The following is a 17,764-nucleotide window of genomic DNA, read 5'->3' as shown; positions in this document are numbered from 1 at the left end:
TATCATCACATTACCCAAAACTTCTTGGAGCTCAAACTGAAATACTTTCTATTCAAGAGCATCTGAAAGCAGAAACTGGTTGGACTGGACCTCAAGGTACTACTGCAGCAAGACTGCACGTCTGCTGTTGAGAGCTCAGTGAGACATCGAAAGCATTAATGATACAAATACTCCTGTGGGAGAGAGGTTTTTTGCTTCATTTGGGCAACAGTGTTTGGATGTCAGTGAAACTGACATGATTCTTTCTAGCGAAGTTAGGTTATTTGATGACCAGTGAAGAGTAAGTCTGGATACATTGGTTCAAATAGGTTAAGAGAAGGGGACAGCAGATATACAATTAGAGTGAAAAGCTTCTAGTTTCTCTTCTGTCTGTTTGAAATTACTTTTAGACTGATTAAAGGTAAATGTGATTATATACTTTTTATATCTTCTTCACATGCCACCCTGAGAGACTGCATCATTTAATGAGAGGGGCCTCAGCAGGCCTATTAAAGTGAACACACACATCCCATCTAAAACAATTATCCATGGACTTCAAGAGACATAGCTAGCAGTTAATGAGCAGAGACTGCTAATTCATCTTATAATTCAAAAGAGAGGGACTCTATTAAAATAATCAAAAAGAAGGTGCCTTCCAACTTCCAAATACATTTTCTAAAAGGTGGTGGCAGATGTGTTAGGACAGGAAACAAGAGAAGCAGTTTGTAACTCTCTGTCATTTCTCTGTCAGCGAATGATACAGAAGATTCATTTTGGACACACTTCTTAGAGCAGATAGGTAGAGCATTCTAGTTTGGGAGAGGAAAATGATCTCCTACGTGATGCTCTATAACCCAGGGGGCCTGAGAACTCAACCCTTGTGATCAGTTTATAATGGACAGAGATGATCTGGTACTTAGCACTGAACCAAGAGGTGCAGGGATAAAGCTTCCCTATCCTCTCAAATACAAATAATTCTGTTGTTCTGCATACAGCTGAACAGGAGATGCCTGGAGATGCTACAGATGCTAACTGTTGGAAGATGATGAGCCTCTTCTTTCTAGCTAAAACTGGCAGTGCTAAAAATGGCTTTTTGGGCCCCATCCTGCAAGGTTCCCAAAACCCTCATTACTCAGTGAAGCCAATGAGAGATGTGGGATACCAACAAGCACCTCACAGGACCAGACTCCTAGAGATGGACTAGAGAGGGAGTGAGGGAAGAAACCTCTATTTAAACTGCTTTCTGACTGCTCTGACATATTAACTGCAAAACTAAAAAGCTACATTAACACACAGTACGTTAGAGTTAGAATTCTGGTTGTGCACAGGAGTCCGGAAATTCAAAATACTGATTCCCACAGCAACCAGAACTCAGCCTGCCCGGCATAAGAAACTCCTTTATGCTATTATAAAATGCTAAATATTGTCCTCAGATACATGGCTAGAGCTCCAGTGAAATCAATGGAAGTCCTTCCGCCCTCATCCAAGGGGAAAACTCAATCCTTAGTTCCCTCATCCTTGAATTATTTGCTAGCAGATGCAGAAAGCACCCTGTACACGGCTTTTGGAGATTCATGCGTGCAATATGGCTGAGTTATGGCTTCTGTGAGCACCACTGCTTGGAATTTAGTGACTTGGAGCACATAAAGTTTCTACCAGAATGTTGTAGTCACATCGTATTTCTCCTAGGAGAAAATACAGTCACATGTGATCATATGTTCAAATAAAAGCACTGTGGCAAAAAATGGAAACATACTTAGGTGATTTTAAGTGCATGTTTGTAAATCTGAGCAACCATAGGCTGTGTATATTGAAACTGGTATGGAAAATGAACCAGGCATTTATGACGCCATTTTCATCTACTGCATCTTAATTTTCCTCAATCAATTTTTAACTCAAGTCCAGCACAATCTGCATTTCCACTGGGGATCACATACAGCATGCACTAAGAACATTTGAGAACAAAGCACCACAAAGTGTCTGAACAATTTTATTAAATATCAAAAATAAATAAATAAATAAAATGCTGATGACTCAAGAAAAGGCTGAAGGGATTTTCTTCAAACTTCCCCCAAAATAATTTTTTTCTTTTTCTTTTTTGGGGAGAGAACATGCCAGAGATGTTTAATCCCAAGAGAGAATATTTTTAAAAAGTTGTTAAGACTTTAGCATTAAAGTGCCTGCCACGTCAAGCTACCTTTGAAATTATTGACAAATCAGATATGAAAGTTTATGTCCTATGGGATGATGTTAAATCAGTATTAAACAGGACAAGGGATTTTCATCTCTTTCATGCCAAAAAAGGCATGTTTCAGAAAGATTAGAGAATACAGGAATGAAGCAGGATACCTAGAGAAATTACACAGAACACCATGCTGTAAAAGAAGCAGTTTTACATGGGATCACCTGGGGTGAATGAAAAAAAGGCAAAGTCTAGCACTAATCTAGATGAATATTCTATTAGAAAAATAATTCAAGTTAGAAGGTACTTAGATAGCACGACAAAAAAACACGATAAAGGAGTTAAGCACTAAAATTAAAAGCTAATATAGCAAAATCAGTTCTGACCCTACCTAGTCTCTTAGAAGTTCATTTTTTATAGCAGTGAATTAAAAATAAAGAGAAGAAATGGGCTTCCTGCTACATAATTTACATCTACCTGTCCTTTCTGAGTCGACAAGGAAAAGATAAATGCAGAATTAAAAAAATAAAAGCTGCAATGCCAGAGGCCACAAGATATTTCCTATACAGAAATATTCTAAACTTGTTTCAATTTTCTGCAGAGTTTCTTGTGTTCTTCTTTTTTTTTCCCCCGGGTCTTGTTGGGGAGGAGGCAGAAGAGAGCACCATACAATGCCCATATTTATAAAACTACCATTAGAGACATAGTTCCTCTTCAGGAACTCCAGCATTACAAAGCTACAGCTTCATACATCCAGTCAGATCTGCACAGGACAGGCCATTCCTTCCATGGAAGCTGCTTCGTGCAGGGACTGTTCTTTTTGTTCTGTGGTTGTACATGGGGGCCTGGTCCACCACTGGGGCTCCCAGCCATTGCAGTAATAGAAATAATAAATAATAATCTACGTGAGTCCTGTTGACTTCAGTGAGAGTCTGCAAAGGCCCAGCCACGCAGATGCAACTGCAGATTAGGGGCTATACAATGAAATGCACGAGAGAGAATGAAAAATACAATCCATGCTGAGAAAGCCCATATACTCAGAGGCCACGTCTGGCTCTTGTGTGCACAAGTGAGAAAAGCTGCAGGCAGAAATGGATATAAGCAGAGTACAACAGTTGTACACTTCTTATGGCGCCTCTATAATCCAAAGAACTCACACTTCAGAGCTTCTCACCAGGACTGAGCCACAGAGGAGAGTTTCAGGGAAAGGTTTATGGGTCAGGACAGGGGCCATTAGTTTCACTGTGTTCTGAATCATCACCTTCCTCTGTACCTTCCCCCTCTGGGATCCCTCATATTCCTAGCACAGCCAGTTGTGCATGGTCTATGTGGACACTCCAGGACAGGCCCAAATGACAAGTGTGAAATAATACAGCATATACTCTGTTCCCCCCCTCCTCAAACATATTCATTCACTGAGTTAGGGTTTCCAAAGTGCCTAGCCCACCAATGCAATGTGTAAAAAGCAGTTACACCAGACTCCTCGATCCACTCATCAGTTCTTCTTTTCAACCTCAACCGCCTGCCTACCAACCAACCACAGCCCCCACACTGAGCAATCATTGTGCAGCCTTAACTCTGATGTTCATTAATTATAGGTCTGTGGGTTTTTTGATGATTAATATAGGGTTGTTATATCTCTCCTAGGCTACACTGTATCTGTTTGTGTGTGTGTGTATGTGTACATGAAGTATGTTTTGCATCTGATTGCACGCAGTTGCTGGAAGATACATTTGCCTAAGCATTTAAGAAAGAGATAAAGTCATCTATGGATGGGTGATCTATGCTCTCAGTGACTGTTCTAAATTTGCCATTCAATGCCATAAATTCTGCATTAAAATTAAGTCAGCCGTGGTGGGCTATATATATGACTGGAGTTGATGCTGCACGCAGGCAATGCAGCCTTAGACATGGAATCGCTTCAATCATCTCCATAATACTGAGAAGAATCAGTCAGTGGTCCAACTACACCCACTCTCCGTTGGCCGCCTTTTAATCATATGCTCAATATCAGTAAAAACTAGACAATTATTTCTGCACAGCGTCCAGAATGAGGCACAAACTACATCCATAAAAGGATAATTTTTCTTTAAATATTTTTTAAAAACAGGTTCAGTGTGTTTTAAATAAGCCTTTTAGGGCTTGGAAAAAGAAAACCGGGTAGCCCAGCATTGGTTAATATCTTTGTCTACAAGATTGCAGGGCTGCTACTGCATTGCTCCTTTTTTGCATACTAGTACACGTTTTTCTGCTTAGAATTTCCCACCCATCTAGAAAAGAAAGACTGGATACTACTCTCTCATCACAATCTTTGAACAGGAATTTCTTCCTTTATAGGCTTTTATTTGCAAGTTTATATTAAGACAGAAAATATAATGCCTCCATATAAATCCCTGGTATGCCCACATCTTGAATACTGTGTGCAGCTCTGATCACCCCATCTCAAAAAAGATATATTAGCATTGGAAAAAGTACAGAGAAGGGCAACAAAAATGATTAGGGGGATGGAACAGCTTCCATATGAAATTAGATTAAAAAGACTCGAACTGGTCAGCTTAGAAAAGAGACGACTAAAGGGGAATCTGATAGAGGTCTATAAAACCAGGAAAGGTGTGGAGAAAGTGAATGAGGAAGTTATTTACCCCTTTCACATAACTCAGAAACTAGGGGGGTCACCCAAGGAAATTAGTAGGCAGCCAGTTTAAAAACATACATGAGGAAGTACTTCCTTCCACAATGCGCAGTCAGCCTGTGGAACTCATTGTCAGGGAATGTTGTGAAGGTCAAAAGTGTAATTGGGTTAATAAAAAATTAGATAGGTTCATGGAGGGTAGGTACATTAATGGCTATTAGCCAAGACAGTCAGGGACACAACCTTATGCTCTGGGTGTCCCTAAACCTTTGAATGACAGAAGCTGGGACTGGAGGATAGGATAGATCACTCAATAAATTGCCCTGTTCTGTTCATTCCCTATGAAGCTTCTGGCATCGGCCACTGTTGAAAGACAGGATACTGGGCTCAATGGACCATTGGTCTGACCCAGTATGGCCTTATGTTCTTACTAGCTGTTTTTCTGAGCAGTTTTTTTCTATGCAGAATGTTTTCAGAAAATGTAAAGATACTTTCCTGGTTCTTGGCTTCATTAAATTTAGAAATCAGCCCAGGGTCATCGGAAAGTTCATAAATCTCTTGAGGAAACATGGGATGATAAATGGTTTTATGCTGAGGTAATGCGAGTTTGTCTGGTTTTCTACTATCAAAACCCTGCAGTCCACACTTCACAACTGTCCCCTATATCTAAAGGGCTGAACTAAAACTCGAGCTCCAAGCATGCATGACCTATGGAGTTTGCTTCTGAACTTTGCATCTTGGGCCAGAATCTTAGGAATCTAGGTTTTTTGGATTTGTTTGAACCTGCAACTCAAAGCTAAATTCAGGGGATGGAAGGCCACATGGCTCAAATCCAACAATTGCATGACTCTCTGTGATGCATAATCATGCTGGATCTGATGCAAAGTCCACTGGAGTCAACTGGAACTTTGACTTATTGGGCTTTGGATCAGGCCCTAAGATTGTATGTGACGTTAGCATTATACTTGGACAATTTGTTAGTCTTGCTAGGGTGGCTTTTGATACTGGTTTATGTTTACAGCAGCACATTTTTGCTTTGAAATATTTCATGGCCTTTATATGCATAAAAACGTCACCTAACAAACAAATTAACAATTCAAATTAATTCATGCACTGTCCTCCCACTGATCTTTACTGCTTTGATAATTAAGCAATATAAAGAGACGGGGCAAGCATTGCATTGGAAAGTCTTCAGAAGCATTGAGAGTCACAAGGCCTTCGACTACCAAAGAAGGACAAGGTCTCATCAGAAGGCCCACAAAAAGAACTGGTTTTAAAGGTGGCGGAGTATCTTAGTTACAAGGTATCATAGAACAACAAAGAACGCCAGAGTGCAACAGATGCCACAACCTTTTACTCCCTTGACTACCATGGCACAGAAGCATCACAAAAGCAAGGATTTTAGCCCAATGGGGCAGCAGGATGCTAATCAGCTAATGATCACATGCAGGAATTTTAAAAGGCATTAGTGTGTTTTTGAGGGAACCATCACCCTCACCATAATCTGGAGGAGAAAGAGATGCAGGTATGGGCCTGCTGGAAAGTTAAATATGTGCCTTGTTTATCTGGAAGGAGCAATCTCTGGCAGGCTGGAGGAGGGGGGGTAGAACCACAGGGATAAATGTCAGCTCCAATATGAATCATCTAACAAATACCCAACGACTCCCTGTTTGAATGGATATCCTGAATCACTGCTTCATACTGACAGGAAATAGGTTTGTTGCTACGGATTTCAGTAGCAGCAAAAATAGTGTAAACACAAAATGTCCTTCCTTAAAAACAACATTTAACTGGGTAATATGTTATTTAAAAAAAAAGGTTAAGTGTTCCAGGAAGAGTGGAAACATCTTCATTAGCACTGTAGAGGGGAAAAAAATGTTTCTCTCCTTAAAAAGCACCTGAAGCAAACTGCATAATGTGATAGTCAGAGGGAATAATTCTGGATGCAAATTCAGAGAACTATTATTTTTTTAATCACATAAAATGACACTCCAGGGTTTTGCTCTTTTGTGATCACAGGGAAAGAGTCACCTGCTCAAGCCAAAAACAACTCCACAGAGTGAGTGCATTCATTTCTTCTTTCAGCTAGAATGTCTCTAGTTAATATTTTCATCCAATTACCTTTCCTGCATTAAATACATATACATGAACTCCTATTGCTTCTGATTGGCTAATTGCTCCCTTCCTGTCTTCTTACTAAAATCACTGACAACAAAATATGCTCTTTGTAAACTCAAAAGCTTGTCTCTCTCACCAACAGAAGTTGGTCCAATAAAAGATATTACCTCACCCATCTTGTCTCTCTAATAGCCTGAGACCAACACGGCTACAAACAACAAAATATGCAACTATTAGAAAAATGTGTGGGTCAAGGGGGCAGATGGCTCACGTGACAGATAATGGAATACAGAGCCTTTTATGTCTAAGTAACCTGTGTGAATTCAGCAGCTCAATTTGGGGGTGATCAAAGTTGCTATGTTCCATGACTGTTCAGGAGTCCATGTAGAATGAGTCTGGTGGTCTCAGGCCAGCGGAGAAGTGTCCATATAAAAAAACCATATCAAAACTGGCATTCATTCATCCTTTAGATGGCAATCTCAGACGGGCCAAGGGTTAAAAGGCTGATGGATACTGTCACCTCTCCAGGTGAGCAATCCATCTAGGTTAGGTCTGAGGCATGGTAGAAGGTGGGGTTAGAATGCCTGCCCTGGTACTGACCATGTTATCGTTATGTCGAAAGCTAGAGGACTTTAGTCTCCGGAGCCGTCATTTTGGCACCATTCTAAAGTACTACATTAAATGAAATGTATTTTTTAAGCCACCCTCTCCCCTCCCTATGTCATTACAACCCCACTCAACCCAGGGATCTGAAACAGCACCATTTCCGAGCAGCTGGTGCTGATAACATCCCGTGTTCCAAACAAACTGTCAATGCAGTTCAGGAAGCTCTCAAACCTCCAAGCCAAATAAATGAGCTGAGCCTACGCAGTGCTCATTTTCCAAGAATTGTTGATACAGTATCTGTAAACCTGATTTGCTGTTGTATTCTGTTGCCAAACAGTTGAACATGGAGCAATACCAGGGCTGTCTGCAGTCCTCAAGAATGAACTCTGGAAACACATTTAGACCTAGCTGCTGTCAGATCCTTGCCTTCTAGTACTGCTGATCTGGCTGTGTCCTCGATGTGACAGTTGTCACATACATTCACATCAGAGAAACTTGCAAAGATTCACAAAGATGTACAAATTCAGGAGATGCTGAAAGCAGCAGAAGCCTTGACAAGACAATTTTAGGTGCTAAATGCAATTTCCAGTTAGAGAAAAAAGATCTAGTTAGAGATGGCTATTTTTGCACTAAAACTAGTATACTAAAATGCTATTAGATTCTGAAAAGTGGCTGTATAACAACACTGTGAGGTTCCATATTTATTTGCTGTCAGGGATTTCAGGGCAAATTGGCTCAGATTACAAATCAAAAAATTGATTTTTCTAGCTGTCAGCACTGCACACACCATGAAATATCTCAAAATCAAACTTCTTAACTTATCACTGTAATAAAGATTCTGCAATTAAAATGTAACTGACAATTCAAGTTGATGCATGAGCAGAAATGGAATCCAGCTTGTCCTCCCATAACTCTATACACTCGGAATGCTAACAGGATTTCACAACAGTGACAGTTGCATCAGAAATGCCTAGCTAGATAATAACTTTGTCCTCCTCCAGCATCTTTATTCCAAGGATCTCAACATGATTTACAAATAGTGATTAGTTCTGGCTCATAACACCAAGAGAGCAACACCAGGAAATTGAGAAAAAGAGGGGTTAAATAACTAGATCACACAAGTCTAAGCTACAGATGGGAATAGAATACATCCCTATCCCTATCAATTTCTAGCCTTAGCTACATCCTCTTGCCCAGCCATATTTACACAGACATTTTTCCCAAACAAATATGCTTTGGAGTCTGATCCTGGGAGGTGCTAGTCACCTACAATTAAGACTCGAATCAGGCTCTTAAAAATGGAGAAAAAACTATGGAGAGTAATGACATTCTGAAGCAGTAGAAAAAAAATTAGAGTGCAAGAAACTTAGCATGTCCTGGGATGTATTCCTTCACCACAGAACATTCTCTACATCCTCAGCTGTGTGATTCAGTAATTCTGATGGCATTCATTTGCAGTGACACCACCAAGTGTGTTTCAAATGGCAGTATGTTCTAACATGAGTTCACCTCCTCCGCCCAGGTGAGCATGGAAGGTTGAGAAGTACAGTTTGGCACATGGTATTGAAGACATCAGAGAGGAATAAAGAGTCTCTACCAATGGCCCTGGCTAGTGGTCTCTAAAAAGAGGGCTTTCAAATTGTAATGATTTTAAGTTATTGCCATAGGGGCATTATTTGTACAAATGAGCTGTATATAGAAAATTGGAAAGTCTTGGTGCAAGCTGATTAGAAGAGTGGAATTTGGTGCATTATTTACCCATGTGAAAGCATCAGAACAATTTGCCATGCCTGATCAGACCACTGGTTAAATAAGACTGGGACCCTGTCTCCTTGTCTAGGCCATGCATGCTTCAGAGATGATAACCCCACCATTAAACCTAGCCACTGGTGTAATTCTAGATGTCAGGAAGGAATCTTTCTCTCCGATTCCCATGTATGGATGGGTATCATATGGGAAGAGAACCTTTCACAGTCCTGACCTGCTCCCTCATAAACAGAACTGGTTTGCAGGGGAAGGAAAGAAAGTAACGAGTGTGGAGTAGCACAGGAAGTTTTGACTCATTACTGACTGTGTGGATAGTCAGACAGGTGCAAACACATTGCTGTTCTATCATAACAGAAACAGAAGGTAAATGATCATCAGAAGGTGAATGTTCAGTGTTTATTTCTGTTTTGACTTCCAAGAAGAGTTTTTCTGAAAAACAGGTTCCCCGCTTTTCTCAGGGTGAAGCTGCTGCTAACTGAAGGTTCAGCTGCAAGTGAGCATCACATACAGAACAGAGAAAAGTCTATCATCCTTAAAGAACGTGAATATTTTTCAGTCACACAAACATATTCTAAAATAGCCCCAAAGAGGTGTCCTTCCTCCCACACAGAAGCAGCTGTGGCAAAATCTCAGCTGAAGTTTAACACCTCCAGTCAGGAGAATACCAAGATTGCCTACGGTACATCTGTGGTTTGGAACCAAAAGGCATTGTATGAGAAAAATCAGTATTCTCCTAATTTCTAAATGCATTTTATTGCAAAAGGAATGCAATGCTGTGGCAAGGGACTGCTTAGTACTTCATTCTTTTACTAAGCAGCAGTTAAGAAGGGGGAAAAAAAGCCTATTAACACTATGAAATGCACCCATGTAACATCTCTTCACTGATTGTCTGCAAACCCTTCTGCTCCAGAGAGTATTTTCCTTGAGAGCCCTCACAGACCTGTTACAAGCAAGCGTAAGTACCAGCAATTGTTTTAGCATGATAAACACATTTAAAACCTTTCAATATCATTTGTCTGTTTACAGCTGCATTCCTTAAGGAATTCTGACAAGTTCATCAGAATGGAAAAGTTACAAAATGCCAAACTAAGTGATGCAGCTAATGCAAATTCTAAATTGAAAACCAAGCTGTGGCAGGATGTTCTTGGTATTGCTGGAAAGGGAGGAAGGGGGAATGGCTGGGTGAAATCAGTGCTTCTGAAATACGGGATTGGGTGATAGCAACGACTGGAGCTATGAATAGCACGAGCAGGCAAACGCAAGCTTTCCCAAGCTGCTCTGTCAGTTCATCTCCAGCCGCCACGCAAGGAACTTAAAGGACTTCCCTGATATTAATGAAGTAATCCTCCCAGGACTCTTGTGATATAAGTATTATCTCTGGTTCACACAAAGAAGCAGGCACAGAAAAGCAAAGTGCCTCGCCTAAAATGACATAAGGATTTCGTGGCAGCACTGCAAACAGACCTCCTGACTTCCAGTTCTGCAACTAAGCTCCAAGACTATCCCTTCCTCTTCTACAATGCCATCTGCTTTTGCACTCCTGGGATCCCCACAGAGCTCTGTCACCATGTTTTAGCACTGAAATTATGCAAGTTACCCCCTTCCCCCACCCCCTCAAAAATCTCATCTGCTAAAGAGAAAAATTATACAAGCCAGTAAACACACAGTGTAAAGAGTCTTTAATATTGATTCCCTTATTCAATATTTCATGAAGTCCAGATCCCCACTCAATGGAGCAGGAAGAGAGAAAACAGAGTTTGATCAGATTCTGACGTTTACAGACTGAGACAAACAGTAATGTTTTCAAATTGAGATTAATTTAATGTTTTAGTACAGAAATCGGTCAGTTTTGTCATTGCTCTGCATCTCACCAAGACACACTTTGTGCTGGATATATTAGAAGTGATCTAGGCCGGGATTTTCAAAGAAGATGAAGGGAGTTAGATAACCAGCTTCAATACTGTTCCAATGGGAGTTGGGCACTTACTTCCCAAAGACTCCTTTGAAAATCCCAGATACCCATTTTGTTAAAATGGAAAGGGGAAGGAGGCTGAGGTTATGCAGGCTTCTTCCCTGCAACAAGGGGAAAGGAGAAGAAATGGGAGTTTGCAGTGCTATTACTACTTTGCATTTACACAGTAGCAACTTACCGAACATGTTACCGATGTGTCCATTCTTTGTTAGTGGTCGAAGTTCATTTTTTCCTAAGGCATATCGTTTGTAGTTATCCCAAGCAAACTTCATCATCTAGAAAGAGAGATGGGGAAAGAGAGCACTTAGCAAGACTATTAAAGTGAACTAAATTTCAGACAATGCAGGGCTTGATCCTGATCAGTGCAGTCCTGTATCTTCTGGTGACCCACTAATTATGGATACACTGCACTGAATACATAAGAATCCTCTACGAAATTCACATTCAGTATCTTACTTTTATTACACTATGGTACTTCAAGCTTGACGGGATGGACCTATCAGTTCTGTGGCACAATTTGGGATTGTGATAACAAACTAGGTGCCTGGTTCTAACCTGATATCCAATACTTCCTTGTAAAACTAAACGGGAATTTTGGATGAATAACAAATCATTTGAATTATCACCTTTAAGCCAAGAATTTCTAAGATTTCATAATGATAATTACAAATGGGTAAAATATAAATGCTAAGCTTGATGGGTCCAAAATTAATCGACAAAAAGATATTACATTTTAAAAATGTCCTTCTGATATTGATAGTGAACCATCCATCAGGTACAATAGTGTTAAAATCCCAGTTGACCATTCGCCACATGCAGATATATAAATATATATAACGTTGAAAAGAAAGCAGGATTCGGGCACATTATGTACATAAGAATATTGTACTGAGCGAGAGAAGTAGCTCATCTGATCTTAAAATAAACCTTACTCAGATTTAAACTTGCCCTACTGTTAAAGCTGAACCTTCATTTTTATTAACAGTAGATTTCCATGTTTAGAATCCAGGTCATTTTGAAATCTTCCAATCAAGACTCAATAGCACCTTCTCAAGATGGTTCTGTGGGAGCCCAGCCCCTTCAGGAAGATGCATTTCCAATTGATCCCTTTCATGTCAAACAATTCTCTGACATAGAGCGGGCTGTGTTAGGAAGAACCTCCTAGAGTCACTGAATTTGCCTTCCTGGGGGGAATTCTAGGGCGCTGGGTTTGTTAAGATTCCAACATGTACATGCAAACATTGCTTCTTCCTTCCATTTGCCCTTTTTGTTCTTGCTGGCAGGAAAAATAAACTGACAATTATCCCCTCTTCAGACAGGAAAGACCAGGACTTTTGTCAGTTTCTAAGCAGCCCCTTAAACAATGTCTCCTTTTATAAATCCACACAATCCAGTCAGATTGTTCTAAAACCTATGCTTCCCTTTGACTCCAGCCCTGGAATGAAGTCATACGGTAAATCTGAAGGTGGCTTTGGAAGATGAATAGTAATCTCCATCTCTGCCCAATTAAGGTAAGATTCTTCTTGTTAAACTGAAGGGTTTAGAAACCAGAGGTGAATTGTGGAGAAGGAGTGATTAAAACAGTCACGCCTATGTAACAGTGGCCAACGTCTATCTGTCCAGATCAGGGATTCTTGGACTGTTTATGGACTGAATATACAGGCTCCTTTAGTCTGATATTCTTCTAGCTGTTTTGATTTCCTTTCTGTCCTTTCCTCTCCAGCTGTATATTTCTCAAACCCAATGTAGCAAGCATCTAGCACTATCTGCCTTAATTAGCGCGCACACAAAAAGCCACATCACCAATGTTTTTTTCTTCTTTTTTAAACATCCAGCTTCCAAAGTAAAGTTTCACAGGGCTGTCATATGAATAATGATAAACATTTGTAGAACTGACTGATAACATTCAGATTCCAGCACCACCAGAAGGAGGAATTTTGGATGAATAAATAAAGCCACTTTGGCTTTATAAATTCTGTGTGGGATGAATTAGTCACTACAGTTCATGGATTCTAGGAAGCTAAGACCTAATGACCAACAGAACAACAACCTCCCATAAAAGGCACTTGAGTGCATCAATCATATGACTCAAGGTTTTCATTTCATTTTTTCTAGGTCGATGATGTTTTCCAGTGACTGTATTATTTTTAATAGGAGATTTTCATTATTTTACCATTTTTATAGAAACACTTTTGAGAAAAACTGGAGCATTCCCTGGGTGATACTAAGCAAAGCACCCTTATCCTCTTCTAATAAGGGTCCTGTACTCCACTGAAGAGAGGGATGATCTGCCAGAACTTTTACAAGGGGCTCCCACAAAAAAGTTTATCTGTAGCTAGTGACAGGACTCACACACCAGAGGGGCAGGAGCTTGCAGACAAGGGTGGTGAGGGATTGAAGAATCCTTTTGTTTTCCTTTTTAAACCATAACCAAGGAGGAAGGTAACACCCTCTTGGCAAACATACAAAAGTTCCACTTCACTGGAAATGTTCAGCTTTGTTGCTGAAAAATAAGCCTAGTGTCTATTGATTGTTATAACAAATATCCTGCAACGTAGATAACTAAGTTGGGAATGAAAATATCAGATAGGGGGTCAGAGTGGGTATCCTCCCTTGGATTTTTTTAATACCTGCTATTAGGTCTCTCTGATCCATTCCAAAAAGCAAAACATTTGTTCGTCAAAGTATGTTGGATCCCCTGGATCTGTCCTCTCTGGTGTAGGTGGATTAACAGTCTCCAGAGAGGATGAACTCCTCCAGCAGAGAAAAAGAAATTGCCCCAATTACATCTCCTTCAATTTGGTGTCAGAATTTTAATAGGAGCCCTCTTCAACCACTGGATGTTTTACATGAGTAAAGCCAGAGGACTACAGGAATAATCTCCAAAATCTACTCACTTTAACATGCCACCTCAAAATGCAATTTGAACAAGTGTGTTTACGGAGACAGTTCCCCCACTCATTAGGCTATATTTGTTCTTTTCTCCTTCAGAATGGTTGAACAGGCAAATGAAGTTAAATTTGTCATGCAGTTATGAAGAGCCTCACTATAAAATGATTTCCTGCTGGCTGCCATGCCTGGAACTTTTTTTTGCTGTTATGTTCTGGGCTGATAATCAGACGGGATGGACTAGATTCGGCATGCTGCCTAGAGATATTGAAGGGCTGCTGACATCTCTTTTGTATGAGAAAAATTTCACTTGCAGTTTTTAAACTCTGGTATATTTGTGTGATAAGATCCATGATGTGGCTTTATCTCATACTCCATGATCAGAATTTCCTCCCTCTGATCACTGGTCCAGAAGCAGTGCTTGGAAAAGTTTAACAGCAACAAAAATTTCTGCTCAGTTCTACCAATTTAGCCTGTTTGCTGCAGCCATTCCAGTCCACATTTAGCAGCACATCTCATGAACCACTAAAGTTAAGAGATTAATTATGCATCAGAAAGTGGGATTCCACATTTTCATATGGTATAGAGGATTGGTATGTACCTCTAAAAGGTTTGAAGAAGTTAGTGGCCACTAAAGTCTTGCTGGAATTAAAAACAGAACGTGAACGTTTTTTATCATTCTAGCCATAGAGTGTTATGTAAACTGGTCCATAGTTTTAGATTTTATATTTACTGGTGTGCTGCATGCCACCTGATAGCCAATTATCGATCTGACTTTGAAATACAAGCCACCCGTCTCTTAACTGATTTACAGCACACATTTCAAGTTATAATTAAACTTGTTACATTGCCTTCCTGTCTAAACTGTATAATCCACCATTCCCCACAAAGAAATCCAGTTACACATTTAAATGGCTTTGTCAGTTTAAACGTGTCGTATACAAATACTTCACCTGTTTTACTAAGACTTTGGATTTTTAAACTTTTCACTGCCGACATAATCTACTTCTCACAATTTACGCTTTGAATGCTTTTTGCACTCCTCTCAGCTTAGATAATGTAGATCAGTTATGGCCTCAATCCTGTAAACAGCTCTGCACTGGCAGAGCCCCGTACCCACGCAGAGCCCGTCGACTGCAGAGGGTGGAAAGGTTGACTTGGACAGATCAGCTTGGGGAGATTAGAGTCTTAAAGAGTCAGTTTCACTTGTAGGTTCCTAACACTGCAGTATTTGGGTTACAAACACTGCAGGGGAAAGATTGTCAGAGTTGTTTTCATTGCATTATTTTTTTTAATGCATGGAGACATTTGTATTAGATGTAGGCTTTGCACAAGCTATTTTTAAAATCTTGGGCCAAATTTTTCTTGACAATGGTCCTTTAAATACTGCAGCAAGATATATTGCAAGTGTTTTAATATTTATACTGACACGTCACATGCTTCTCATTCTGCTGAAGCTGAACGAAGATACCATGGCTGCACCTACACTGTTACCATATTTCCTCTGATTCTCTCCCTTTCTTTAATTTGTTTGCGTTTGTTTGGCCAGTCTTGACTCAGAAAGAATTTGCTTATATGACCAACACAGCACTTTGTGCACGTTTATTTAGTGAATTCAATTCAGGGGTGGTGCCAGCCTCTTCCTGGAGGGGGGACTGAGGTGTACCAGAGAGAAAATTCGGGGGGGCCATGCGCACCCTCACCATGAAGCCCCTGCCCCAAACGTGGTCCCACCACCTTCCATGGACCTGCCCAGGGCCAGGTTGGAGGCTGGAAGCCGGAGCTGGGCAGTGCAGGGCTCACAGCCGGTAAGAGCTGCTCGGGTGTGAGCACCTGGCTCCAGGGTCGGCAGAGCCCTCAGGAGTAGCAGATGTAGGGGGTGGATCCAGGAGCCCAGGCTGGAGTAGGTCAGCCAGGGCCACTGGGGGGAGCTCTGGAGCCAACACCTGCCCTGGGCAGTGTGCCCCGGTGGGCAGGGACAAAGGCCGGGGGCTGCTCTTGGGCATCCTTGCATCCAATCCAGGCTTACTTCTCCACTGCTGCTGGAGCTGGGTGCCCGGCCACCAGCTGCCACTCTCTCCGCTCCGCCTTCAGAGCTGAGCAGCAGGAAAGCGGCAGCTGCTACAGGGGGGCATAAGGCAAATTTTGGGGTGGCTACAGCCCCCACAAGCCTTCCCCCCAACACTGCCCTGCTCAAATGATCAATAAAGTCCTATTAAAAATCCCACCATGTCAAGCTTCCATTGGTTCCTTGCTCTAGCAGGACTTTTATGGCTGCAGTCCAGAACTGTGCACCACAGAACACATCGGACAAGTGCAATTCCTAACCCTAAATACTAGGAAGCTTGATTTTCAGAAACATGGAGAGTGGACAGATTCCACTGACTTCAAATGGAGTTGAGGGTGCTCAGCACTTGTGAAAAGTCAGGCTCCGGGTTTCAAATGGTATCATGGCAGGGAAAGAGGAAGGCCAACACCCAGAATTTAACACAAGAAAAGCAATTTGCCAGTTGTGTGAGCTAGGCAGCTTGCTAACGGCAGAGAAGGAGAACCCTAAGGGCACATGACGAAGAAAAAGATCCAAGATAAAAACGTCACCAAATAAATGTTTTACCAAAGAAATATCCTACCACGCCAATGGACATGCACGATACTTCAGATGTTATTTAATATATGCAGTATTTAATTAATTAAAAACCCTGGGTTAAATCTACTTGTAAAAGCAGAGAGGATCAGCGAGAAATTAAGCTCACATTTGCTTCCTCATGTTAGCCCCGTATGATATTAAAATGCAGAGCATTTCCAAACAGCTATTTGATTAGTTTTATCCATCTAGGCGAGGGTAATTAGTAAATGCCTAAGAGATGAAATTTAAATATGCCAACCAATCAGTCCATTTCAAGAGCTTCCCATGAACATTATACAAAGCAATTATCTTTACAAGATAACTACTTTCATGGCTCTTTTGCGTTTAAAAAAAATCCTTATCGACTCCCTATAAAATATTTAAACTATCACACTGCCTAAAAAAAATTCCAAGGTGGGGTTCTCCCACAGCAATAGTAGGTTTTGATTGTTGTTGTTGATGATTGTTTTTTAAATTATTAACAACATACCCGTCCCTCTGTTTTGTTTCTCAAAATTGGTAGGTTCTTCCCTCTTTGTCTTTTTGCTGAAGATCAGTTGCAGTATCAGACAGAACCTGACTTTTTCTGCCGCCAACCTTTTAGGAGACTGAAATTAGCCCCCATTTCTATTTGAGATTTCTTACCTGCAATACAATGCTGTCTACTTTTCCCACTCTGCAAAACAATAATTTTCCAGCTAAAACTATGCAGTAAAAAGGATAACTTGCTGTCAGTGTCTTGCAGTAAAAGATAGGTGTGAGGCCTTAGACTAATCTCACTTGCTTACACTGGTGTAAATCAGGAGTAATTTCACCAAAGTCAGTGGAGTTGTACCAGTGTAAAACTGGTGCAAGATCAGTATCAGGCCCTCAGTTATTTTTTTAAGACAGTTACATATACACACAAACCCCAATGAAGAATACAATGATGGATTCAAGTTAAAGAGCTTTACCACAGAGCCATTGTCATGCTGGGTCACTTTCAGAACTACT

General features: G+C 40.8%; 1 protein-coding gene across 1 annotated transcript in view; it reads right to left on the bottom strand.

Moving 5' to 3' along the window:
• MAN1C1 (mannosidase alpha class 1C member 1) overlaps nt 1-17,764 on the bottom strand; it is an 87,659-nt gene that overhangs the window by 47,266 nt on the left and 22,629 nt on the right. Inside the window, exon 2 of the mRNA XM_067533937.1 lies at nt 11,435-11,531. Coding sequence (XP_067390038.1) covers nt 11,435-11,531 — 97 coding nt within the window. The remainder of the gene's footprint in view (nt 1-11,434; nt 11,532-17,764) is intronic.

Source organism: Emydura macquarii, unplaced genomic scaffold (assembly GCF_026122565.2).
Source record: "Emydura macquarii macquarii isolate MOO-44397 ecotype Brisbane River unplaced genomic scaffold, CSIRO-AGI_Emac_v2 contig_3348, whole genome shotgun sequence".
Lineage (NCBI taxonomy): Eukaryota > Metazoa > Chordata > Testudines > Chelidae > Emydura > Emydura macquarii.
Note: the sequence above shows the minus strand (reverse complement) of the source record. Positions and strands in the feature narration are given on the sequence as shown.